This window comes from Sphaeramia orbicularis, chromosome 22, assembly GCF_902148855.1.
Source record: "Sphaeramia orbicularis chromosome 22, fSphaOr1.1, whole genome shotgun sequence".
Classification (NCBI taxonomy): Eukaryota; Metazoa; Chordata; class Actinopteri; order Kurtiformes; family Apogonidae; genus Sphaeramia; species Sphaeramia orbicularis.
The window spans coordinates 32,115,223-32,140,756 of record NC_043978.1 but is presented as its reverse complement, the minus strand read 5'-3'; the positions used below and the strand labels follow the sequence as shown (position 1 = coordinate 32,140,756).

The 25,534-nt window shown below is 36.1% G+C and overlaps 2 protein-coding genes and 1 long non-coding RNA gene across 3 annotated transcripts; 1 reads left to right on the top strand and 2 right to left on the bottom strand.

Moving 5' to 3' along the window:
- Nucleotides 1-3,514: 3,514 nt before the first annotated feature.
- Nucleotides 3,515-9,524, top strand: oip5 (opa interacting protein 5). Its single transcript, XM_030125907.1, has 5 exons — nt 3,515-3,805; nt 6,372-6,435; nt 7,951-8,073; nt 8,232-8,313; nt 9,302-9,524. The coding sequence occupies exons 1-5, from the start codon at nt 3,637-3,639 to the stop codon at nt 9,392-9,394; spliced, it is 531 nt and encodes a 176-aa protein (XP_029981767.1). The 5' UTR covers nt 3,515-3,636; the 3' UTR covers nt 9,395-9,524.
- Nucleotides 9,525-10,711: 1,187 nt separating this feature from the next.
- LOC115413164 (uncharacterized) lies at nt 10,712-15,809 on the bottom strand. The gene is made up of 2 exons (XR_003934438.1): nt 15,481-15,809; nt 10,712-14,392 (listed from the first exon to the last, which is right to left on the bottom strand). It is a non-coding gene; the product is annotated as an uncharacterized LOC115413164 (long non-coding RNA).
- Nucleotides 15,810-16,749: 940 nt separating this feature from the next.
- Nucleotides 16,750-24,883, bottom strand: chp1 (calcineurin-like EF-hand protein 1). The gene is made up of 7 exons (XM_030125906.1): nt 24,487-24,883; nt 24,080-24,152; nt 22,593-22,673; nt 21,825-21,952; nt 21,635-21,696; nt 19,559-19,681; nt 16,750-18,166 (listed from the first exon to the last, which is right to left on the bottom strand). Exons 1-7 carry the CDS (start codon nt 24,551-24,553, stop codon nt 18,113-18,115), a joined length of 588 nt encoding a protein of 195 aa, XP_029981766.1. The 5' UTR covers nt 24,554-24,883; the 3' UTR covers nt 16,750-18,112.
- Between the last annotated feature and the right edge of the window lie 651 nt (nt 24,884-25,534).

Sequence of the window (25,534 nt, the reverse complement as noted above, 5' to 3'; positions counted from 1 at the left end):
AAATTTCCAGTTACAAGTTTCAATTTCAAATTGTTGCCTAACAATTCACCAAAAGGACACTGGATGGATTCATTTATAGTGACCAAGCTAACATTATTGAGGACACAATCAATAGGGTCAATGAAATATATTCCTTGTAAATATGAGTATATCCACACAGTTTGAGTTTCTACTCATGTTTCCACTCTGAAGCAACAGAAAGGATCTTATCAATTTCACATCTTATAACAAATCAGAATTGCCATATTTGCCATAATATACAGGGCAATAGACAGTAGGACTGCTTGTTTCTATTTTAAACTTAAAGGGATAATTCAACAGTGTCAAACTCCTTTTTGTTCAGGGGCCACAAACTATGCATAACATACAGCCCAATGTGATCTTGTGCAGGTCAGAAAAGTAAAATAACAGGCATAATAACCCATTTAGTTATCCAAAAATGTTTGCTTTATTTTAATGTGGAAAAAAAGTGAAATTACATTATGAAAATGTGAATACCCTGAACAAACATGTGCAACCTGAAAATTTTAAAGAAAAGTAAGTGCAATTTCAAAATATTACGTATCAACTTTTTACTAACACAACATAGATTACATCAGATCTAATTATATAGTTAAAATTGCACTTATTTTTCTCAAGATATTTCAGGTTGTTCATATTTGTTCACATTTTATTGTGACAGGATAATTTGTAAATGTAAATATTTTCATATGTAATTTTATTCTTTTAACATGAAACCAGAGAGAAAAATTGTCATTATTTACAGGTGATGCTCTTGATAATATCTTCATTGTAATTTTTGGATTTCTTGAATTCATCCCAGGGGCTGGATTGGAACTTTTAGTGGGCTGATTTTGGCCCATGGGCCGTATGTTTGACACCCTGGTGATAACAGATCCATCTTTCCAGTTAGAAAGACTGATATTAACAAGCTCAAACCCATCAGTGTATCTGTACCTACTTCATGAAATAAAAACCAAGGTTTTGCAGTGTCTGGTTTTATTATGGGATAAATTATAGTAACACACAATAATTTCCCTTTGGGATTAATAAAGTATTCTGATTCTGATTATTATGTATCTAGAAAGTTTTTCCTTTTCTAGGAGAAATCTGGGTGTAGTGATGGACTCAGACCTAAATTTTGAAAAATACATCAAGGCAGTCACAAAATCAGCCTACTATCACCTTAAGAACATCTCAAGGATAAAAGATCTGATGTCTTAGTAGGACCTGGAAAAACTAGTCCATGCATTCATCTTCAGTCGGCTTGATTATTGTAACAGTGTCTTTACACTATGCCTATGGTCATGAGCTTTGGGTCATGACCGAAAGGACAAGATCCCGGATACAAGCGGTCGAAATGAGTTTCCTCCGTCGGGTGGCTGGGCGCACCCTTAGGGATAGGGTGAGGAGCTCAGTCACCAGGGAGGAGCTCGGAGTAGAGCCGCTGCTCCTCCGCGTCGAGAGGGGCCAGCTGAGGTGGCTCGGGCATCTGTTTCGGATGCCTCCTGGACGCCTCCCTGGGGAGGTGTTCCGGGCATGTCCCACCGGGGGGAGACCTCGGGGAAGACCCAGGACACGTTGGAGAGACTATGTCTCTCGGCTGGCCTGGGAACGCCTCGGGATCCCCCCGGAAGAGCTGGAGGAGGTGTCTGGGGAGAGGGAAGTCTGGGCATCCCTGCTTAGACTGTTACCCCCGCGACCCGGCCCCGGATAAGCGGAAGAGAATGGATGGATGGATGGATGTCTTTACGGGTCTACCTAAAAAATCCATTAGACAACTGCAGCTCATTCAGAACTCTGCTGCTAGAGTCCTCACTAAGACCAGAAAAGTGGACCACTTTAGTCCAACTCTGAGGTCCTTACACCGGCTGCCTGTCCGTCAGAGGATAGACCTTAAAGTTCTGTTGCTGGTCTGTAAAGCTCTGAATGGTTTAGAACCTAAATACATCAGTGACTTCCTGACCCAGTATGAACCCACCAGACCCCTTAGGTCATCTGGATCCGCTCTGTTGTCAGTTCCCAGAGTCAGAACCAGACATGGAGAAGCTGCGTTCAGCTTCTATGCTCCACATGTCTGGAACAAACTTCCAGAAAACCTCAGATCAGCTGAAACACTCAGCTTATTTAAATGCAGGTTAAAGACCCACCTGTTCTCAACTGCATTTAAATAGAGTTTGTATTCATCAGTTCAGATCTGCACTGTTCCTCTCAAACTAAAAGTTTTTATCTGTTTTATCTGCTTGTCTGTTTTATCTGTTTTATCTATTGATCTGATTTTTTTTTTTTTTTTCTCATGCCTGTACTTTTTATTGCTTCTGCTATAATGCTTTCAATGTTTTATGTAAAGTAGTGATGTGATGTTCATGAACGAATCAAATCTTTTGAACGGCTCTTTGAAATGAACGATGGGAACCGAGTCTTTGTAAAGAGCCGTTCATTTTTTTTTTTTTTTTTAAGGAGGGGGTGTTCGATCACCTGTCAATTTAGCGTCACTGGGGAGGCATTGGCTTTATATACAGAGTAAAAGTGAGAGAATTCCTGATGTGGTATCATTTTGATATTTACATCAGAGATATCAGGTATTTTGGAATGTTACTTGAAGTATTTTATTTGCACTACAGTTTTTTATGTATATAAGTACTGTAATTGCAGTGATTAATCACTGTTGTGTTTTGTGCAATTTTTTTCCATTTACACACATTTATTGTTCTTGGTCTGAGAATTGCACTATAGTTCAGGTTCAAGTAATTGCAGTGATTAATCACTGTTGTGTTTTGTGCAATTTTTTCCAAATGTTTACACACATTTATCATTCTTGTTTTGAGGAGAATAAAGTGTTATTCCAAAAGAAAATGTTTTATTTTCTTCTTCATTTTTAGGCTACAGACTAGTCCACATAATGTACCATGATGTTTTTTTGTCAAATTCCACCATTTGCCTAATGTCACCTCTCATGTCATGTATTTAGCCCACACATTTGAACTAACTATTCTTTTTTACGGTAAGATAATATTTACTGTCGTGCCAATTAATCACCTTTAAAATGTAATGTCAATCATCACATGTAGCCTATTTAGTCATTAAAACATTGGTGTTTCAAAATAATGCAAAAAACATAAAAGAGCCAGTGTTTTGAACGGCTCTTTTCAGTGAACGGCTCCCTTCAAAGAGCCAAAAGTCCCATCACTAATGTAAAGCACTTTGAATTGTCTTGTACATGAAATGTTCTATACAGGGTGTCCCATAAGTCTCCATACATAGGAGACATAATACATATGGTTCTAACATGTATTTCTTTATATTTCTTCTTTATAGTTCTTCAGCAGTGGAGGACACGCATTGAAATGTGTTCCCGACAAAATGGCAGTCATATAGAGCATATTATATAAATAAAAATGGTTTATGTCAAGAAACGTTTATTTTTCCTATGTATGGAGACTTATGGGACATCCTGTAGAAATAAACCTGCCTTACCTTTTTTTGTGGTTCTCCTCCAGTCCAGTAGGGGGCGGTAAAGCTCCTCTAAACTGGATCACCAACCGCCAAAAAACATCCAACAGAGGAAGAAGTTGTGATCCTGATGGTTCAAACATACGCGGGACTGTTTAAACTTTAAGGAAAGGTTTCAGCGTCATGGAGTTTAATGACAGTATGTTGATGCGGCGTGAGGCTGAGGTGAACCTGAGCACAGAGTCAGATAAACAGTGGATGACTCTGCACTGCGGCCAGTGTAACACAGTAGTGGGAGACGGACTCAGCATCTGTGGAGAACTCACACCAATGGACTCCATCATGTGTTTAAGTAGGTTCACTTCATCTGTCAGCAGCGGTGAATTCTAACACATATTCTACTCAGATGCTTAAAAACACATTAAAAATCGGCTACTTGCACTTCACTTGAGTATATCCATTTTCTGATACTTTAACCCTTTCATGCACAGTGGTCACTCCAGTGGACAGTTCTTCTCCAGCTGTTCTCTTATATATTAATGGGTTTTGTTGTTTTAGTTCCATATAAGCCGACACAGTGGACGCTTATGCATCATCCCATACACTGCAATTCATACCATTACTGTAACTTTGCTCTTCTAAATAAACCTGATCTCCGCTAATATGTTTCAGTGTAAATCAATTATTTGTTAGAAAAAATGGTGTTTTTTTTTTTTTTGTTTTTTTGCTTATTATCTACATGAAAAGAGTAATAACTAGCATTAGAATATGTTAAAATGTGAGAAAACATCAGATTTTATTGCATTGTTTTAATATTACTTTCTGATATTGGGGTTTAAACACATTTATTTACTTCAAAAATTAAATGCATGGACATTTTTATAACTCCATGAAAAAAAGAAAAAAAACAAACTTGATCACATTGATTTTTTTTTTCTTTTCTCATGCCTATGGAGGAATAAAAACACTCAAGAAAAAAAATCTTAACTGAGGTTCTCATAATTAATGCATGAAAGGGTTAAACTTCTACTCTACACTTAGGTGAATACACTCCTGTCAAACCCATTTTAGTTTGGAGAGCCACATGCAAACCTGTAAAATAATAACATAATAACCAGTAATTAATGACAACTCCAAATTTTTCTGTGTTTTAGAGTGAAAAAAGTAAAACATAATGAAAATGTGTACATCCATATACTATACTTTAAAAAATGTGAATAACAACGATAGATAGATAGATAGATAGATAGATAGATAGATAGATAGATAGATAGATAGATAGATAGATAGATAGATAGATAGATACGAGGGGAGGCTGAAAAATTCATAGCCTGGCAAAGAAGGAGTTATTGCACAGCAAAGAAACTTGGCATACATTAAATTCAACCTTTCCTGATACTAACTGCATGGTTTCCTTCCAGATAAACCCACACTGGATAAATAATTTAGGACTTTGAAAAGTAGTACTACAGACATTTCATGAAAATGCTTGCTTTTCACCCCTCCCTCATTCTCCCTACCCCTCTTGAATTCAGCTTCCCAGTTTTGCACAGTTGATAAAGCTGGAGCATCATCCCCTATAGCAACTATGTCAGCATGAATGTCCTTGAGGGTTAACCCCTTTTTCTGCAGACATTTGATAAGACCACGGTGCCACAGATGGTTCTCGAAATGTCTGTGGTACTATTTTTCAAAGTCCTAAATTATTTATCCAGTGTGGGTTTACCTGGAAGGAAACCATGCAGTTAGTATCAGGAAAGGTTGAATTTAATGTATGCCAAGTTTCATTGCTGTGGAATAACTCTTTCTTGGTTAGGCTATGAACTTTTCAGCCCCCCCATGGATGGATGGATGGATGGATGGATGGATGGATGGATGGATGGATGGATGGATGGATGGATGGATGGATGGATGGATGGATGGATGGATGGATGGATGGATGGATGGATGGATGGATAGATAGATAGATAGATAGATAGATAGATAGATAGATAGATAGATAGATAGATAGATAGATAGATAGATACTTTATTGATCCCGAGGGAAATTCAAGTATTCAGCAGCTTTACATACAGCACAAGAAGACAAAAAACAAACAGACCAGAACACAACACAACAGTGGGTAAGTAGCCAGGTTGACATTAAGGTTAGTATATATACTCTAAAAGACACTTGCTAAAGAACAACTCTAAAATTACAGCTTATCATTTACACATGTGTCGTACAAGTCACAGGTAACAGTGCATCTACTGAGGTGCAAAACATTTAGTAACAGGCATGATATTGTTGAAATTGCACTTTTTTTTTTTTTTTTTTTTTTTTATAAATTAAATAAATGACAGGCCGGATTGCACCCTTTCGCAGGCATGTTTAACACCCCTGTCTGAACTTTGTTATTTAATATACCTGTATAGCAGTATAATTCAACATACACACTGAAAATATAAAATATAAATGTAAAGCACTGACAGGGACAATTTAACTGCACAATGACTACTTTTATGTCTCACTCTTTAAATAGATTTTGCCTATAATCCTTACACGCTTATAATTAATGTCTACAAAACATTTAATTACACTAATTTCAATTAATTCCTGATGTTTCACAAATGAAAAATGCAAATGAACTGAAAAATGCAGAATGAAACTCTGTTGGCTTCTCTTAGTAAACTTTCAACAAACTAAAAGCAGGCATCTAGGAAACAACAGAAACTAAATAATAAAATACTATACTGTTTGTTACAAAATTTTAACTGTGTTTCAACATATAGCTAACAGTCAGTGGCTTTATTTATTTATTTATTTATTTAACTATTTTATTTTTATTTTTATTTTATTTTTTTTACTTCTGTACCCTCATTGCCTTTCTTTTGCGTTTTACATTTCCATTTTGTGATTGATTTCTTGGTTCTTTTCAGAGGTAACCAATGATGTGGCTGTCAGTGATGAAATGGAGGTACATAAAGGGGATATGGCTCAATGGTAAGTGAACGCGACATGCTGTTTTGGAGATGTACTTCTTACTTCATGTAATATTATATCATTTACAAAATAAGAGGTGACTATATCTGTTTGCCATTTGTTTCTTACTTTCAGATTATTCCTAGCTCAATATACCTTACCTATATGAGTGTTTTTTAGACACCAGGACTTTTAAAATGAAATGGGGCATTATGGTGATGGAACTGTAAAAACAAGTGATGAAGAAAAATGATGCCAAGTTCAGTACACCATTACTTTTAATCTATTTATGATAGATGTATGAAATTCAGGAGTTGTTCTAAGGTACAAGAGGAAAAAGAAGATCTACAGTTGTACGTATGTCAAATTATAGCTTTGTGAAAATGTTAAAAAATTTGTTGTAACTACTACCATATCTGTGACTAGGTGTTATAAAATAGAATTATTAATATTCTAAATAATTTATAAAAGCTGATCTGAGGCATAAAATAAAATTTTAAAAAAGTTCTGCACGTATATCTCCAAGGCATATTGCTCGTGTATGACAAGGTCTACCTTTAAAAACAATTGCATTGCTGGAAAAAGCATGTTTGCATTAATATATAGACAAAATATGAAGTTGGCATCATTGACGAAACTATATTTATCAGGATGGACAGTAGAGGGGCCTTTCCAATGGAATGACACTTATTATTTCCCACACACTTGAAAGCATCCCAGTGGTCCCCTCTATGTACCTTGTATTACATTGATTTAATATTGGCAATAATAGGATGATCACTTTGTAGCAGTGACTTCATACTAAATAATCAAGACATGAGAGATAACACATTAACCCATAAAGACCCAGCACTACTTTTGTGGCAGTTCCCAAATTAATTTTTCTCTATATTTAACCTTAAGTGATTTATTACCATTTATTATAATAATATCCTCTGTATTTTGTGGGGCGGGGGGTTTCAATGGAAATAAGGTATTTTCCTATATTTAATTCACTGATGTAGATGTTCATTAAAGCTCACAGTAAAGTTGAGGGTTATTATATCAAAAACAGAGAAAACTGAAGAAAAATTGACTTTTTCATCACAATATATCATTAACTGAACATAAACCAAGTGTTTCCATCCACTGTTACTGATCTAACTCCATAGGTTTTACTGGTGAATCAGTGTTGTAGAAGATGACAGTGTTTCCATGTTCATTACAGAGCCTCTGAACGTCCAAATGGGTTATATCTGATGACCATGAAAAGATGACAAACTGTATTTTACACCAATTATTTACATGTATTAATGGGTTTAGAGTATCAGAAGTTATTAAACATTTTAGATCAGTAGATGGTTTTGGTCGCCAGTGGCTATTTGGGTCTTTATGGGCTAAGTAACAAAAGTAAGTAAGTGTACAATGGTAGCTGTGTGTCATATGTAAAATGTCCACAACAAACCTCCAGAAATCTTTACCTTAATGCACTAACATGTCCTTTGTCGACATACCTTCATGACTAATATATCCTCCCTGTTATTTGTTTACTGTCAGCATCTACAGCCCTCTGATGTGCAGATGCTGCCACAGCACTGTCGGCAAAGTCATTCACTCTCTTCCTGCTCGGTTGGCTGTGAGCCGCTCCGTGTTCCTCCTCAACAAAGCAAACATCAGTTGGTAAGGCCTGCAGAGCAAACAAGCATATTGACTTGTTGTGTACAGACATACAACTGCCCGAAGACAAAAAATAAACAAGTGCTGAAAGAAACGTGTCCAGTGCTGGGATAGTCCACTGTAATCTCTAAAACAAAGCCTCTCTGTCTTTTTTGTTGTAGTTATATCCTCAACAGCAGCTCAATGGTAAAAGCATCCACACTGACATTTGACCTGAAGCCTCTGAGGGACAACATGAGAGAGGTGAGATGTGAAATGTTGTCTATCCTGATTGATATTACAATTGACCTGCATTTACTGCGGTTGATTAGTACTATTACAAGCTCTTTGCAAGTACTGAGTCTTATATGACAGTTTGACACAATCCTGCAGCTTTAACGCTAACAGAGAAGAAAGACAGAGGCAAAATTAAAAATGTGAAATCTGTCTTATAACCTGTCAGCTTTTTTCTTATTGTAAACTCCTATTGTTTGAATGGAAAGCATATAAGAGCACTGGTAAAAATCAGAAAGCAGAGCTGGTCCAGTGGCTCACCTGGTAGAGTGTGTACCACGTAGGCTGAGGAGGGATGAGGGTTTGATTTCAGCCTGAGGCCAGAAAGTGCATCCCAGTCCCAGACTCTCTCTGCTGCATTTATCAAATAAATGCACAAAAATAAATCATACACTGGAAAAAGTCTAAATCTTACCAAGTGTATTTTTCCTCATTTCTAGTCAAAATATCTCATCACACTTAGAATAAGACACAATCACCGAAAGAGTAACTTTTCAGTGAGATATAAAGAACTTATTTTTAGACAATAGATCTTGAAAATCTTATTTCAAGAAATCTTACCAAGATAATTTTCACTTGTTCCATTGGCAGATTTTTTTGCTTGAATTAAGCACAAATAAATAAATAAATAAATAAATTGTGAATTAAGTAAAAAAAAAAGTCTGCCAATGGAACAAGTGAAAATTATCTTAGTAAGATTTTTTGAAATAAGATTTTCAAGACCTATTGTCTAAAAAAGTTACTCTTTAGGTGATTATATCTTATTTTAAGTGTAATGAGATATTTTTACTAGAATTGAGAAAAATACACTTGGTAAGATTTAGATTTTTGTGGTGTAAAGACAAATAATCATGTCCAAACAAATGAGTACTGTATAAATAGATACAGGCAGGAGTGATTAAACTTATGAAAACATGTTTTTACCTGAAAATCAAGAATCCTTTCTTTTCCCCTGCAGGTGCACCAAAAGTTTAAGACGCAGTATGAGCGGATGTTGCGAGTTAAGAGCAGAATGTCTGACAGACGTGCTGCTTGTGGAAAAGTACTGTAGATTATAACCAGTCCTGGTTTTGGGTTCCATGTGTTTTCCAACCTGTTGCCTCCCAGTTTTGAGTTTGTTTGTGTATATCGAATTGTTTCATCTTATGGTTTTCATTAAAGATATTCTTGTAATGCAGTAACAACTTTTTGTCACATGGATGCAAGGCTGTGTCTTAAAACCAAATTCTAAAGGGTTGTAAAGAAACTGGGCTTCTTTTTAGTTAAAAATCTTTTACCTTTCATCAAGAGGCTCCCTCAGTTTCACCTAATGTGAGGAATTACAGGCATGTAGTATCTTCAGTGTGCACAAAAACCGGACAGATGAGGTGGAGAAAAAAGTCCAGCAGTCCTCAACTTGAGTATGGGGATAACTGTGACCTGGGCGGCAGAGTTTATATAAATGTGTTGTGTAAATTGTGGTTCAGTGAAAACCTTGTTCCTTCTGACATATACAGCGTAATGTAGTTAGATTACAGGGTCACAAACAAATAGACCAAAATATGGCCCTAAGTAGAGAAATGTATAAGTTTTGTGTCAGAATAAGAAAGCTGTGGCTAATAACCTAATTAGTCATATTGAAAAACAGATTTGCATTCATCGACTGACATTCATTTTATGTACTAATATTAATCTACCAGTAAATGAGATGATACTGTTTATCTGTTGTATTATGTTTTATGATTGAATTTAAGGAGCATGATGAAACAGTTCTGTTATTTTTATAGATTTGTTTCGCTATCTGCTAGATCAGTTATTTTAAACACTGTTTGATAATCAACCCAAATGTTCAGTCAATACAAGAAGAATTAAGAGACAGACAACAGTATCGGCAGAAGTCTTCACTGATTTGTGTCATAGTTAATGTCAGGATTCTGAAAATACTGACTTGGAACACAAATAATACATAGGTCAAAAGGTAAAAATCACTCCCACTTGGATTATTTACAGTTAGTTTGATCACATTAATTCATTAACTGTTCAGAGTTTGGTGTGATTCAGATTTATTTAAGTATTAATTACTTTGATTTGGTGTTCAGTTGAAGTCACCCTGAAAATAGTCAGTTTCAGATATGCATGTATTATGTTTTCAAAGCTAATTTTTTAGAGGGATAATTAATAGCTTATTGACTTTTTCCTGCTCCAAACTATTATTATATTGACCTTTTTAAAAACCCACTGTTGGTTGACCTTTACAAAAAATTAGGGGTGTTTCAGTCATTCGTTTTCCATTATGTAATGAGCACTAGAGCCCAGAGCTCTGCAGGAGAAGCTGCACATTAACATTATGTTCAGTCACTCACAAGTAAACATTAACCTCCACACAACATCCAATTGGCACCATGCTGCATTTTATTGCTGAACTTCTGATACAGATTCTTTTTTTTTTTTTTTTTTTTAGTAAATACAAATCCAGACAAGAGGCTCACACATAATAAGCATGCCCACTTCCTCCCTCTGGAGTGCATAGTTTCTACACAGTCCACTTCCTCAGTGGAAAAGTTGAACAAAGTAATGTCATAATAATCATCTTACTGAAGTGTTTGTAATTTTTCTTTTTCAAGGGGAACAAAGGTTAATCTGTGTTTTTCAGCTGCACTGTGGCTGTACTGCCATGGTCCGGTTTGACACACAACAGAGAGCGTAAACACAAACATTTCAAACACTCTCTGTTACATCTTTTTTTAATGTTGTTTGTATCAATCGGTAAATCCGCAACTGATGATCCATGCTACTAGAACAGACTCACTGTTGTGTCAATCGTCCCCAAGTTGTCACTTATCACAAACACCTGATATGAACATTTCAATATCCTACTTACAGTCATTCACATTACAAAGTTGGATTATTGCATGCAATACAAATCATTCATTATTCTGCTAAATCATGCATATTTTTTAAACCCATATATCATGTTGTTTAACGCCTACTTACTTATAAATGTGATAAATCCCCACAGAGAGCATTACAGGGTTTTTAGAACACAGTATTCAAGACAGGATGGTGATGATAATGACGATGCAAGTCAGTACAGAGAGAAAGTGCTTTTCAAACAAGTGTCAAGTTTGATCAGTAGGTCCTTTGCAGCCACACAGTTACTGAAAGTCTATATTTTTAAAGGAAGGAGTGTGTTTTGTAGATGTAAGAGTGCTACAACAAGAATTTAAATGTCTTTATTTTATGTACAATAAAGCGTCTCTTACGTACCAATTACATTAATAGTTTGGTGCTGAAAGAATACAAATAGTCTCTGGAAAAATATAAGCATTTATTTTAACTGGTTGATGTGTTACTGCGATGCTACAGCTGTCCTCATGTGTACCATGTTCTGCAGGAAGTATCCCAAACCTACATAAGTGATACTGTATTCTAAAGCCAAAAAAAGTTATACGTCTCCCAACAAAAGTGACTAATAGATAGCTACTGTAGGCATGAGACAGAGAGGGATTGGGGGTATCTTTCCACGTGACATTACAGAATCCTTTAATCACTAACACCCTGGCACTAAACTCATGCATTATTGTCAGTTATTGCTTCTAAAACTCTAATCAAATACAATTTTATGGATTAAAATAGAATGCTCTGAATAACTAAAACTATGAGGTATTATGTACAATACAATGTCATGGTGAGATCTTAATTCTAGGACTAAAATACCACGTCGGATCCCTACCACTTAGACCGCATCCAGTGTTTCCTCTGTAATTTTAATACAGCTGTAGTGAGTTTCATCTCATTGTTGCTTAAGTTTGGGTCTTAGTTTATGTTTAAGCAATACTGTTAAAAATCTTACTAATATAATATATAATCACTACTTCTAAAGCATCTGGTCTATATTTAGTTTAGGTCTATATAAGGTTAAAGCTAAATACATATATTTGCAGTGACTGTAATTTCCTTATTGCTGCTTAATGCATACAGAGGAAACACTGAGACAGAGGATTTAAGTACTACTCTTAATATATTTTTATTCCTCTAAAGCTTTTATCATCGTCACATCTCAGACTTGACTTTGGGGAGTTTGTCACATCAAATCTACCTAACTTTTGGATGCTTGAGAGTACATGAATACAATTTAGGACATCTCACAACTGGATTTTCCAGATATTTAACCTAAAACATACTGCAGTTCTGTGAAGAGTGCACTTACTTATATTGAGCACACATGCAAAACGTCTTATAATTGCATATCCTGATAGTGTTTTACTGTAATTGTACAATTTAGTTTACACACCAGGCATGAAATACAAAGGAGATGCTGCGTTAATTCTATGATTTTTCGGGCAAAGCTGATTCTAGATGTAGTTAATTTCAAAGCGTCCTACACCAATTCTATACCCATCACTGAAATGGTTCCCACATATTTGAGTTCCAGCTTAGTCTAGAAATTGATTTCACTATTCTTCATGAAGCAAGCATTACTACTGGTCATGCATGGCTACAATAATGTTGGCACCACAGTCCTGCTAAGCTAATGCACATGAGTCTATACATATCTTAATGGAAGACATTGGTGATTTTGTTGCTTTCAAACAACTTGTCACTTGTTTATACAATATACAGTTTGGTCAACAACATGACAGTTACGATCAAATATTGCACAAATCCCGTTTAGAATGATTTGTTTTCTAGGAGTCAAATGAAATTGAGTAAAATGAAAAAATTAACAAATGAGACCAGGGTTTCCTTTAAGCGAGGGTGAATTAAACTAATTGCACATACAGTATCGTTGAAACAAGTAGAGACAAACGATATGTACTGTACGGCAAAATCTAATGTTGCAGAATGAAATTCTCAAACCTCTTTATCGCTGTTCAAATGTAGGCTACGAAATAAGATCCTATTCTAACACATTTGTAAGCGGAGGAACAAAAAAGTAATTGGATTATGGGTAGATAAGAAAAAAAGAGCATCTTGAAGGGGAAATTACAAAACAATTTACTAAACTACCAAAAGTTAAAAGGTAAAAGTTCTTCCTTAACCTGCAACCTTTGAACAGACCTGCAGACCTGACAATAGAGAGGACAATTAGGGAGAAAATTTAAAAAAAAAAATTAAATCAATCAATCTCTTGATCTTCCTTAAGAACAGATGCATAGGAGACCAGTTTGTGTCAGTCAACACTTTCATTAAATGGTTAAAATCAGGTAAATGATGGTGTGTCTTGTGGGCTGCTTTTCTCCTTCTCCCATCTCTAGATAACCTCCCAATTTAACCTTCAACCTGGAAATATCAGTGTATCCTATGACTTAAAACTGTTGTGGCTCTAAGTAATCTTTATGCTACTTGTACTGATCACACTCCCTTTCAATCCCTTTTGTTATGGCAATGAGGTAGTGCAAAAAACAAAAGTACACTCTATGAGGCTAATTTTATCACAGGCCTTGATCTTTGCTACAGTATCTTGTGTCTTTGCTTTTTTCCCAGAAAATGGGAGCAGTGAGTAATTTGTTCATTTACTGCTTTGATCTAATTACACATAGTATTTTTTTATATAGTTATTTTCTATTGTTTCTTACTTATACAGGAAGGATTTCTGACTATGCTTACATAAAGCCTGATAAAAAAAGAAATCATAAAAATGTGACTGAAAATTTTCCAGTTGATGAAGACTTTCAGGCAACATGGCCAATGGGGAAAGAGCAAAGGTTTTCAATTAACTTAGAAGCTGGAAAGCCAATGTCAGGCTAAATATAGACATAGTCAACTTGGGCCTCAGGGTAGTCACACAAAATCTTAGTAGATATCCTCACTGATGTTGCAGCTCCAGAAATAGGGCAGGACAGGAGGATATGTGGAGGAGAGAAGAGACCCGACGCCCTGGCAACAGCAGGAAAGGGGGCATCTCTGTCCCAAAAGCCCAAAAGAGGGCATCTTCAAAATGAGGGTTTATTCTTTACTTCCAGGTCTGGACGGTGTTGGAAGTGATATTTCTGTGGTGACCCAAGGAAAGACATCCTGCCAGTTTGGGCTTTTGCTGATTTACGTCTGCATTCATGGGAAAAACACCCTGAAATTAGATGCATACATGTTATTTAAATAGTAGAGCTTTTTTTTTTTACTTTCTCATTGCCAAAGGGTGTGACTTCAAAACCTACAAAAAAGTTGTGTGGCTGCTGCTGATTACCTCAGTTTCCACACTAAGATGAAAGCTGAAAAAATAATCATCTCACATCCTCACACAGTCTTTTTTTGGAGGGTGAAAGTACATATTAACAACATGGAAGACAAATTCAGAGACACACAGTAAACGCTGTCAAAATACTTTGTTTCACCTCATTAAAAACATTCACCAGGGGATATTTTGCCTAGTATGTAACACAATTGCAGATTATTTTAAGGTGTTCATAACAGCTGTGATTATTATTTGATAAATAAATTAGATGTCAAGTGTGAGATTACTAATTGCCTGCTATTTTGATGATCAATAAATCAGTTGGACTTTTTAAAAAAGTAACATTTAGAAGTACAAGACTATATTCTAATATCTCTGAATTCTTATGTTAATATTTATAAAGAATAATATCTCTAAAAATATTAATAAAGAAGGAAGAGGGGACAAAAACTCATTATATCTTCCTTTACTCAATATATTCAGCTTAGATGATCACACATGGGAAGAAAAGAATCAAGAGGAACTTCATTTAACCTTATTATACTTTATTTGACTAAAAAGCCTTTAATTCTTCTCTATACTTTTTACAAGCTTTTTAAAACAGTGAACACTTATTTTTACAGTTAAGTTTCCTTCCATGGGCCCTATTGAAACTAAAGCCAAAACAATATGTTATTTTTCTGCTTACAATATACTCTGCTTTTTGCCTTGTACATCACTGATCATGTCTGTAATTCACCAAAATCTTAAACTTTCAATAGTGCCGAGTTAATAAATAATTTATTGGTGTGTTTATGGAATCCACTTTATCTAACTACTGTAAACAATGGATTTCTGCTGCTTTATGTTAATTTTCGTCAGTATATCAGAGAAACAAGTCACTGCCACTGAAGAGCATAGTGCATGTTTAATATTCCCTTTAAAGTACACAGAAAATGAGTTGGGACTGATAAAAATACATGGTTTGTCTGAAAAGCACTGACCTTTGTGAGCGTTGGTCCGAAATGATGCAGGGATCATTTGCTGTGTGGTTTGAGCTGCAGTTGCACACAATGGTAAACAAAAGCCAGGGGGGCTGCTGCTCTGCGGTGACACGTTCGGGTCTGCCAAACTGGACGGATGTCCGATTTATTTAATGCAGAGGAACTTCGCCGAGTGAGGACACTTTTAATAACGAACATTGTAAATACCTCCGGGGGCCCCTCTCCTTCCCATGCAGCTAGAGAGGATAGGGGAAGGTCCCCTCGTCCCCTTCTCCGTACACCTTCAGTCCGACGCCATCTTCGTTCTGCCACTACGAGCCAACGGAAGGATACGATGATTGAGTCGCAGTGCTGTCAATCACAGTTTAACCCCGCCCCGGAAGTCCTCCTCCTTCTTTTCTTCATTCTTTGCTGACTGAAGCAGAGTGTCCAGAATGAAAGAAAATCTGCAGCGACTATTAAATGGACGAAAAATGTGACGTAGATACATATGTATTTTCTATAATCGGGGTTGTCGTAAAAAAAAAAAAGTGATGATGATTCTAAGGGCCCATGACTGGTAGGGGCCCAGAAAATAGTCAGTTTTTTGAAACAAAATTTAATCTAGTACCATTAAAGATTGCTTTCACAAGGTACTAATAAACATGTGTTTTGTATTATCTTTAATTTATTTTTGGCAAAAAAGAATAAAGTCCAGTCAGAAATATATTATTCTACACATTATTTATTTTATAATAATACAGTGAAATTATATTCTACACGATGATCCATTGATGAACCAAAACAACTTACATGAATCATTGAATGCTGGTCAGTTTTAGTCATGACGTTATTTCGAGTACTATTAGGAATATATTACTATGTGTATCATTGCATTTTACAGAGACAGGACCATGTGTAGGTGACACTGTTACGCCAGGTAGAAGTGTGGGAATGGAGGAAGAATTGAAGGACAGTACTACTACCAGCAAAACAGAGGATGAGAAAGGAGCATATGAGAGAAGTAAAACAGTAATATGAATGCTGTAATATGCAAAATGTAGCACCAGAGACATTTGTTACCAGGTTAAGTGACATGAGGTTTTCACTATTAGTGTCTAAAAATTAAAAAAAAAAAAAATAGCCAAGAATTCATATCACTAAATGTTAGGAGAAAATCAGCTGCAATGTATAAGTGTAATTGTAAACAGTGGTTTGATTGTGTCGTTGATGTATTGCCCTGATGGTAATTTCCTAATATCTCCAATGCACAATAAAAACTTCTCTCAATAAATGATACAAAGCATGTATGGCACTTATTTTATTTCAATCAAATCCATGAATCACTTTGATAATACCTAGACCAACATGACATAACATGAATTATATCTGATTGATACTCACATACTGATTAATAACATGGTCGTGCTGTATTTCCTGCACTGAGTTGCTGGAGGGTTTACTTATAATCATTAAACAGACTTACATTTAAGATTAAAAGGGTGAGACATCTGCACTTCAGTTCATATACACTAGCCTGTACAGAAAATATATTACTAATGCATTTAATCCCATTTATTTGGTTAAAGTAACCCTGTGGGAAGGGAAACTGCTAGACAAAATGTTGACACTAATCACATAATGACAAGCATAGTTCTGTTGTGAACCTGTTCCATGTTTACAAACTTATCCCAATTACCACCACAGGACATGATGCTGTTAGCCAGGCGCTATTACATCGAAAGCTGAGGGAAATCAGCTGTCAGAATAGATTATACAGGGAGGACTGACATACACATACGGCCAGAGAGACAGCAGCAGTTTCAGCAATTCTGTCAAAAATTACAAGAGATCTTGTTGTGGGTGATAGAAGAGTTCTTGAAATCGAATGCATTTCAAAATCTCTTTTACTTGTGTCTCCAGTCGGTCCCAGGTGGTTACTGGATGCTTTGGTTGAAGTGTAACATGTGAAACAGGTCATTACAATCTACTGGCAGTAGCTGGTGAATCCATATGAAAATAAAACACACAAACATCGCCACTGGTTCCTGTTTACAGTCGAGTGACTATTGAACTAGTGGGAAACCTAAATCGTGGCACTTTAGTGAATAAAACACATTTGTTAAGTCAGTCCTGCTTTGCGACAGGTTAGACTTGCTCTGACACAACAGAAAAAATGGAATTGTAGGATCTTTCGTGGATAAATGCTGTCTGATTTAAGGTGGAATTACATGATACCAGAGCCACTTTGAGCTGTTGCATATTTTTACACAGATGCAACATGTGCTAATTGCCCAAGGAAGAGCTTCAGTAAACTTAACTTGGTCGCTGTAATGGCTGAAAGCTCATCATACCATGGTATAAATTAATTTTAAAAGTGAACCGTCGAGGTACTATCTGTGACTTTTCTAATAAATAGTGTTCCGATACGGGAAAAAAAGAAATATACAGTGGCATTGTATAAAACAACCCAAGGCACGCAACTTTTTCCCTTTGTTGGCAGAGCAGTGCGGCGGCAGAAACTCCAGGTCTACGACATTATCTACCTACTGCTTGGTCTCAAAGCCTGAACCTGTTGTGTGGGCCACAGCAGCCTGATAAGAAGCTGGATGGGGTTGTGTCTGGAAGCTTTAATCAAAATTAAAAACTCAGCTTAGTGCAGGAACCGGATACTCATTTTCTGTTCTACATCCACCTTCTCCAACACCTGGGGAAAGAAAACCAGCCAGTTGAGTCTCTGTACATAACATATATTAACATATATATTTGTGTTCATAATGACTGATAAAACATTGTCACTGTGATATGAACATGACAGCCTGAAACATAAGGAATGAGATAATTTTATTTGGATGCAACAACAGTCCTCATTGAAATTCTGACCCTAACTCTAATACCAGTGAGAAAGTCATAATTTGCCTCAAGGCATTTTATTCATAGTATCGAGTTTAAGAAGAAAATTATATCAGGCAAACGGGAGATTAAAATATTTATGGTTGTCTAATGTGTTGTTTAAATAAATTTTGTGCGTAATTTTGGGGTGAATTTGTTCAATGAGGACATGTTTGACATTACTCAGTATTGATTTTCCTCATATTGTGCAGGCATGATAAAAAAGAAAGTTGTTAATTTTAGAGTAAATGCTGCTTTTGCTGTTTTTGAGAACTACCATTGAGCCTAATGAACACAAACCTAATCTAAACACCACTTAAAACTAAACTGAAGTTGAAAGCATTAAAAGTCAAAATGAAACAAAAGCAAAACCTAATTTTAGAAAAAGCATCAGTTATAACCTCGGTTCATATATAACAAGAAAATGATATTTACATTACCAGTTTTAGGGTTTTACTAGAGCTCGGCAGTCTTTGTTATGTATTAACTCAAACATGCAAAACATTTACACTCCTTCAAAAACTTGGAAGTTCATTTTAAATCTGCATTCAGTCTGAAACATCCCCCCTGGTAGGAATGTGTCAGAAATAGTAATAAAAATGTCAAAATGCTCAAAATGTAAAACAAAATAAATGAATGTGTACACTTCGTTTTGTGCTTTGACAGGAAAGAAAACAAATTCTACTTTTTTTGTAGCCTGTGCCGGGTAAAATGTGTCATTGGAATATTTTTTTCTTTACTGTGGACATTTTAGTAATCCTGTTCTCCATCCACTGGGGCTCCCAGTGGTAAAAATTTATTTGTGAATGGTGGTGGTATTTCATTAGGCCTTGATATAAAACTATCCATCAAATACTGTTATATGTTGTTCAGAATTTAGCAAAAACATTAAACAAGTAAGCACGAGTGAATAGTGATAACAGTGATACAATAACAGCAACAGTACATGTGGAGGGTTTACCCTTGGCTTATGGAGGAGTTTGGTGCTGTGATGTCTTTTTGGATGTTGTTGCAATTAAACTACATTTCTACAATTTTGGATGAATATAATTAAAGTTGCAAAAAAATACAAAAATCCCGCATTTATAAGGCTTCTTTCATAGTATTTGTTCCCTCAGAAAGCACTTAAATGTTGCACTTAGGTCTTGTAAAGGTACAATAAAATGTTAAATCCTGCAGGTGAGTTGGCCGATGCCCTCTGACGTACCTTAATGAATTCATTGAAGGAGATGGAGTTATCTCCATTTGTGTCAGCCTCCTGAATGGTCCTGTCAGCAATGCTGCCAAGCTGTTCATCTGAAATATTTACACCGACCATCATCCTTAAAACCTGTGAACAAATGAAACACTGGTTTTAGCCACACAAATTCTAACCATAAAATAAAGTCAGAACACATGAATGACTCCAGTTCAACAGATCCTTCAGTGGCTACATGTTGGTTTCAGAAAACAAGTCGAAGTCCTCCCCTTGGTATACTCCGTGGCACACTTCATACTTGCTGCCACTTCAAAAACCCAGCAGGTCACACTGCTCACAAGCTGGAAATCGCCGATGAAATTGAAATGAAAATTTATGCTGAAACAAATTGCATGTTTTAACCAAAGCTTCAGAAAACAAATAAAAGATATTCCAAGTTTATACATGTTTACATCCATTACTGATATGCGAGTAATAAGAATTTATTCATAATCATACTTGTGGTTGAAAACTTTTAGATGCAGTATTTCATACAATTATCATACAGAGATAATCATAATCTCTGTATGATAATCTCTATTGCTCTGGATCATTTACAATTTCAAACATTTCCATGGTTTTGACAAAAATCTTCATCTAATAACTGTTTCTGCAGCTCTTCATACCTTTCACATCTAATTTGGCATTTATTGTTTGTGTGTTGTATTCATTAATTTAATTCTCCTTATATTTGCTAATCTTTTACATCTTTCGTGGGTGGGAAAAACTTCAGGCAATATTTTTATGAGTTTTTTTCATTCAAATATTCAGTTTCAAGAAAGGTTGTTTTTTTTTCCTCCAATAAGGAAATGAACACTTTGACAGAAGTACATTGTGTTCTTCATAAACAATCTAGAAGTCTGTGAGTCCAGCATTTTTGTACACTGAAATGTTTTATACAGTACATGTTTGTAAGCATTTGTACTTTTTTTGTATATATTTATATATAGATGTCTGTGATTATGAGCACATTGTTGTTTTATGTTGTTGTGTCTAATTAATTACCTTCGCCCTGGAGGTTATGTTTTTGCCGGTGTTGGTTTGTCTGTCTGTCCGTGTGTAAAATAACTCAAATAGTTATGGACGGATTTGGATGAAAATTTCAGGAAATGTTGATACTGGCAAAAGGAACAAATGATTACATTTTGGTGGTGATTGGGGGGGACTGATATGCCTTGGCAGAGGTCTGCGCTCTCTGAGTGTTTTTCTAGTTTAACATGTTTTCTGAAGTCATTTGTTTTTATTTGCACTTTGATCTGCACTTATACAAGATAAGCTGTATGAAAAGATCTGGATGGAATTCATATATATTCAATGATCACAGAAGGATGATGGTGTCAGAGCAGATAACATGGTGAGATGTTTTGAAAACAATGTAAATGCTGCATGTGACTGAGAACAACACAAGATAATTTGCAGCTATTGCAGATAAATGGCAAATAGACAACAATCACACTTGACTGAAGGAACTATGTGATTATAAACACAGTCAACATATATTTACTGACAAATAAGCGCACAAACATGACTTCAGCTACACATCTAGAGTCTCGGCAGCTCATGCATCACATGAAGCAGGCGACACTGAAATGTTTTGCGCAAAACAAGAGATACGTCTGAGTCATTTAACCCCGAGCTTACATCAATTACAGGTCACACAATGTCACCAAAACCAAGATGGCTTCACCATGGGACAACAAATAACACAGAGGGAGCACAGAGGAAGCCAAAATACAGGATATTAACTTGTCTGGCAAAAATGAACCAGTAGTTAAAGTCAGATATCACATCATTATCAGCAGAAGGGCAAAGTCTTCTCATCGGCACGGAAATCCCAGTCTGTAAGGAGTACTTTGAAATTCATGCTTCACAATAGGATTTCCTTTGTCAAACAAACAGGAACTATTTGCAAATGTAGTTATGTCAGACACCTTTAAAATCTACTCATTTCACATTTGAATGATTTACTTTATATCTGAGTCAGTTGTTTGAACAAACTCTGCTGTGATGTACAATCATATTTACATGACAAACCAGACGTCTCACCTGTAGCAGCTCATCCCTGGAGATTTTGTCATCTCTGTCCAGGTCATACAGACGAAAAGCAACTGGAAAAATAAGAAAACATAGGTCATGCCAAACACAATAAGCTTATGTTATGAAATCCTGTGAATGTTCCTGATACTGGTCACCGGCTCCACCGGGACACGCCCCTGTGACTGAGCTCCAGACTCACAGAGCAGCTTGTTTGTCCTGCTATTGAGTGGCTCGCTGGCAGAGGAGTTTTTGTTCTTTTCATTGTCTTCAATTGGTCTGAAGTGAGCCAAGGTTCGCATGAATCCTCTGAAGTTTACCTGGTCCTCTCTGAGAACCAGACACACAGAAAAAGAAAAATACAAGTACACTTAATGTCTCTGATTATCTTGTGTCAATCCAGATTATGTTTTTACCAAAAGCGAGCATTAGCTTTGTGATCTACATAGATCCCACTCACATAAGCAGTAACCCTACACCACCAAGTGGAGTAAAACATTCCCCACCTCCATCCAAACTTGCTCTAAAACAAACCAGGCAAAACTAGAGAAACAAGAACCCATGTAAAACCATTACGACGCCTACACATGTGAGTTTTTGGAATTTTAATGATACATCTGAAAACATCTGGTTTTCAACTCCAAGTTTGATAAAAACAGCCATCTAGCCAAGCAAAACAACTCCCATATATATATATATATATATATATATATATATATATATATATATATATATATATATATATATATATATATATATATATATATATACAGAACCTGAAGTGCTTCAAAACAGAGTTATTTTCTTTCTTTTTTAAAAAATTGGCCAAATTCTGAAGTCTGCAGCCAAGGAGCCACAACTAAAACGTCTGATGGTCTGGTTCAGCTTTGTGGTGGCTGTGACTCAAACCTCTATTGCGCACAAAAACAAGATCTCCAAAGACAGCAGACCAATAACAGGGACAACTCACCCCTCAGGAAAGAAAGCATTGATGATTCTGTCTCCCAGAGGATTAATGGCTAACTCGGGGATCCTCTGGAAATCTTCTCGACTGCAAGAATGAGCAAAAAAGAAAAACTGTTTACTTACACCTGATATTTTAAAAGAATATACTACAAATATGAGGCACACTTCAAGTCTGATGAGGCCATTATTCTCTGAAGTGGATTTAATTTAACCAGAAATGTAAAGCAGCTCTGGTTCATAAAAGACGAAGTTAGTGAATCATGAAATCTGTTCAGATCTGAAGCTGGTTGACATAGATATGTAAATCTCAATGTTTTGGCAACTATGCAATGATAAGAAAGTCACCTTGGACAAAAATCAGGCAAACTGTGTGCTGTGACTTAAAGCCATGAGGCAAGAACAAGCGGAACCAAGAACTTGTTTTCTGTAAACATGGTTCATGAAATTAATGAGTTCTGTGAAACTGACAAGAGGTGGAGTTATGTCTGCCCTTTACAGACTGACTTCCCTCATACTTTTACCAAATTAAGGAGCTGTGTAAAATGAGCTTGAAACTTGATTTTTGTGTATTTAATGATTACCTAAATCTTTACCTATTGTTTGTTCTGTCCAGGCTGAGAATCATACTACAAAGTTAATCACAAACCACTGAAGACTTCAGACTTGCTTTATTGTCATTCAATAAATGCACCATCAGTACTTTATTAAATGAAATATTGGTGCTTTGCTCACCACAGTTTCAGTTTAAGTCACACAATGGTGTCAAAAATATATATTCAAATGCACTTAGATAAACATACAGTGAAACCCATCTGAAACTCAAGGGTGGTGTCAGGCAAACAATGGCTCATCAGTTCAACAGCTTATTTTTATCATCTATAAATTATCTGTTTAACAGCACATGCAGAGCATTTTTATAATATTATTAAATTTCAACACACAAATAAATAATTAAAGTCCCTTTTCTTATTTATAGCCTTTGTAAGCATGTACTAACAATCTATGACTATATTTTGCTGTTGTTAAATTGATGTCTGATGATGCTTCATGCAAAGTTCTATGGGCAACAGAAACAGCAATGCTTCAGTTAGTTTGCATTTAATCAGCCTATTTGACCTCTGTCATAGAAAACTGTCTGGCAAATCTGTTCTATGATCAGTGGAGAGAAACTAATGTCAAGTACATTTTTAATAAACAGAACCTGAACAAAGCAGAATGTAATTTGCATCGAATGATTTCCTGTATGTTCTCAATTGTATTATGGTTAGATTTTTGTAAATGTCACCATGATAATTCGCATTCTGATTTTTCTTTTTGTATGTTACTGTGTTTTGGGTGACTGAAGCACATCTAAAAGAACTGCACCTGATAAGATTAAAAAACAAACAAACAATGTATTGTGTTGCATTGCATTTTGAGTTTCCTACTAATACTCAGATGATGAGCAGATTCTTAATCTAGCTGGTACTGGTATCACCTAGTATTTCTTACCTGAGGGTGCCGTTTTCACCTTTGTCCAAGCTGGTGAAGCGGCTGTATAGACGAGTAATCTGACTGTGGGAGACTGGAAGTAAACGTAAAGACTCCATTAACAGATGACTATAAGAGAAGATAAACAGCAGAATATACTGATCTCATTAAACGACTCTACATCTGTAATATCTGGGGGCTCTTTTTCTTTTTTTTTTTTTTTTTTTTTACAGTTTTATCCCTGTACAGGACTCAAAGCTGATATGCAGCAATATGAATCATGCAATGAATATTATTAACGCAATTTTCTCAAAAACGTAAACTTCCACTAACAGGATAACGACAGTGAATAGTTCACCAGTGTTTAAGCACATTAAGTGGCTAATCATTATAATCCTATATAACTTCAATTGTTCTATTCAACTTACAGCCAGTTTCCTTCTTAATTTCTTCAATTTCCTCTTCCCGGAGTAACGTGGACGCACGGGATCCCATTGTGAAATGCTTAAGGGGTTTTAAAGTGAGCTTGCTGTCTTGCGAAACCTTGTCAGCCGTGGGAAAATGTAGCTTAGTTATATCCGAAGCGATAGTTAGCAAACAGGCTAACTTAGCAAGCTAAAATCTGCTACAGTCTCTGCCGTTACACTGTAGAGTTCTGTCCGACCGGAGCTTTTCTGACCCCCTGCCGATGTAGCTCGAGGAGAGGTCTGTTTGTTATGAAAGCTTTAGAACGATCCGTCCAGTTTTCATGCTATCAAGACGGGTTTTGGTCCGGTTATCTTCCTGTTTAATGAGGTGGGTGGGCAGAGGGCATGTACTAAAGCGGCCGCCACCCAACAGAGCGGTCACTACGGAACAGGGTGGCCATGTTCCGCCTGATCAAAAAAACCCAACATGAACGGTTTTCTATTAGTCAAAGAATTAGTGATACTAAAAGTCAATTCAATTTCACTTTTTTAATCCTAACATTAAGTTTTAAAAATTACAATTTTTTGGTACTAAATTGCTAACTGTCATTAATCAGTCCCTCCAGGATTTCGCGGGATTTTTTTTTTTTTTTTGATTGTTGCGGCCTAAAATGCCTGATTTTGCGGCAGCTTTTCCAAAAAATTGCGGTGAAAGTTGCGATGATTTGAGGCTTCTTTTATTAAAGTCACAGGAACATGGGCATTTGCAAATTACCTAGAACAATCTTTTTTTTGAGTTTTTACCCTTAAAAAGCACCAGGAAGTAATGATTTTAAACAAAATATGCTTCATTCATTTATTTGTTTTAAGCAGCCAATGAGAGCGGAGCGTCACAGAACGTCAGCCAATGACAACGTAGCATCACAGAAGAACATCAGCCAATGAGAGCGGAGTGTCACAGAGCGTCAGCCAATGAGAGCGCAGCGTCACAGAATGTCAGCCAATGAGAGCGCAGCGTCACAGAACGCCAGCCAATGAGAGCGCAGCATCACAGAACGTCAGCCAATGA

What these genes read in the sequence shown, in the direction of transcription:
- oip5 (XM_030125907.1), top strand. Translation starts at nt 3,637, where the DNA reads ATGGAGTTTAATGACAGTATGTTGATGCGGCGTGAGGCTGAGGTGAAC. An exon ending in GGACTCCATCATGTGTTTAA is followed by an intron (nt 3,806 to 6,371) that starts GTAGGTTCACTT and finishes GGTTCTTTTCAG; the next exon opens with AGGTAACCAATGATGTGGCT. An exon ending in TGAGGGACAACATGAGAGAG is followed by an intron (nt 8,314 to 9,301) that starts GTGAGATGTGAA and finishes TTTCCCCTGCAG; the next exon opens with GTGCACCAAAAGTTTAAGAC.
- chp1 (XM_030125906.1), bottom strand. Translation starts at nt 24,553, where the DNA reads ATGGGATCCCGTGCGTCCACGTTACTCCGGGAAGAGGAAATTGAAGAA. An exon ending in AATTAAGAAGGAAACTGGCT is followed by an intron (nt 24,153 to 24,486) that starts GTAAGTTGAATA and finishes GTTTACTTCCAG; the next exon opens with TCTCCCACAGTCAGATTACT. An exon ending in CCTTCAATGAATTCATTAAG is followed by an intron (nt 18,167 to 19,558) that starts GTACGTCAGAGG and finishes TTCTTTCCCCAG; the next exon opens with GTGTTGGAGAAGGTGGATGT.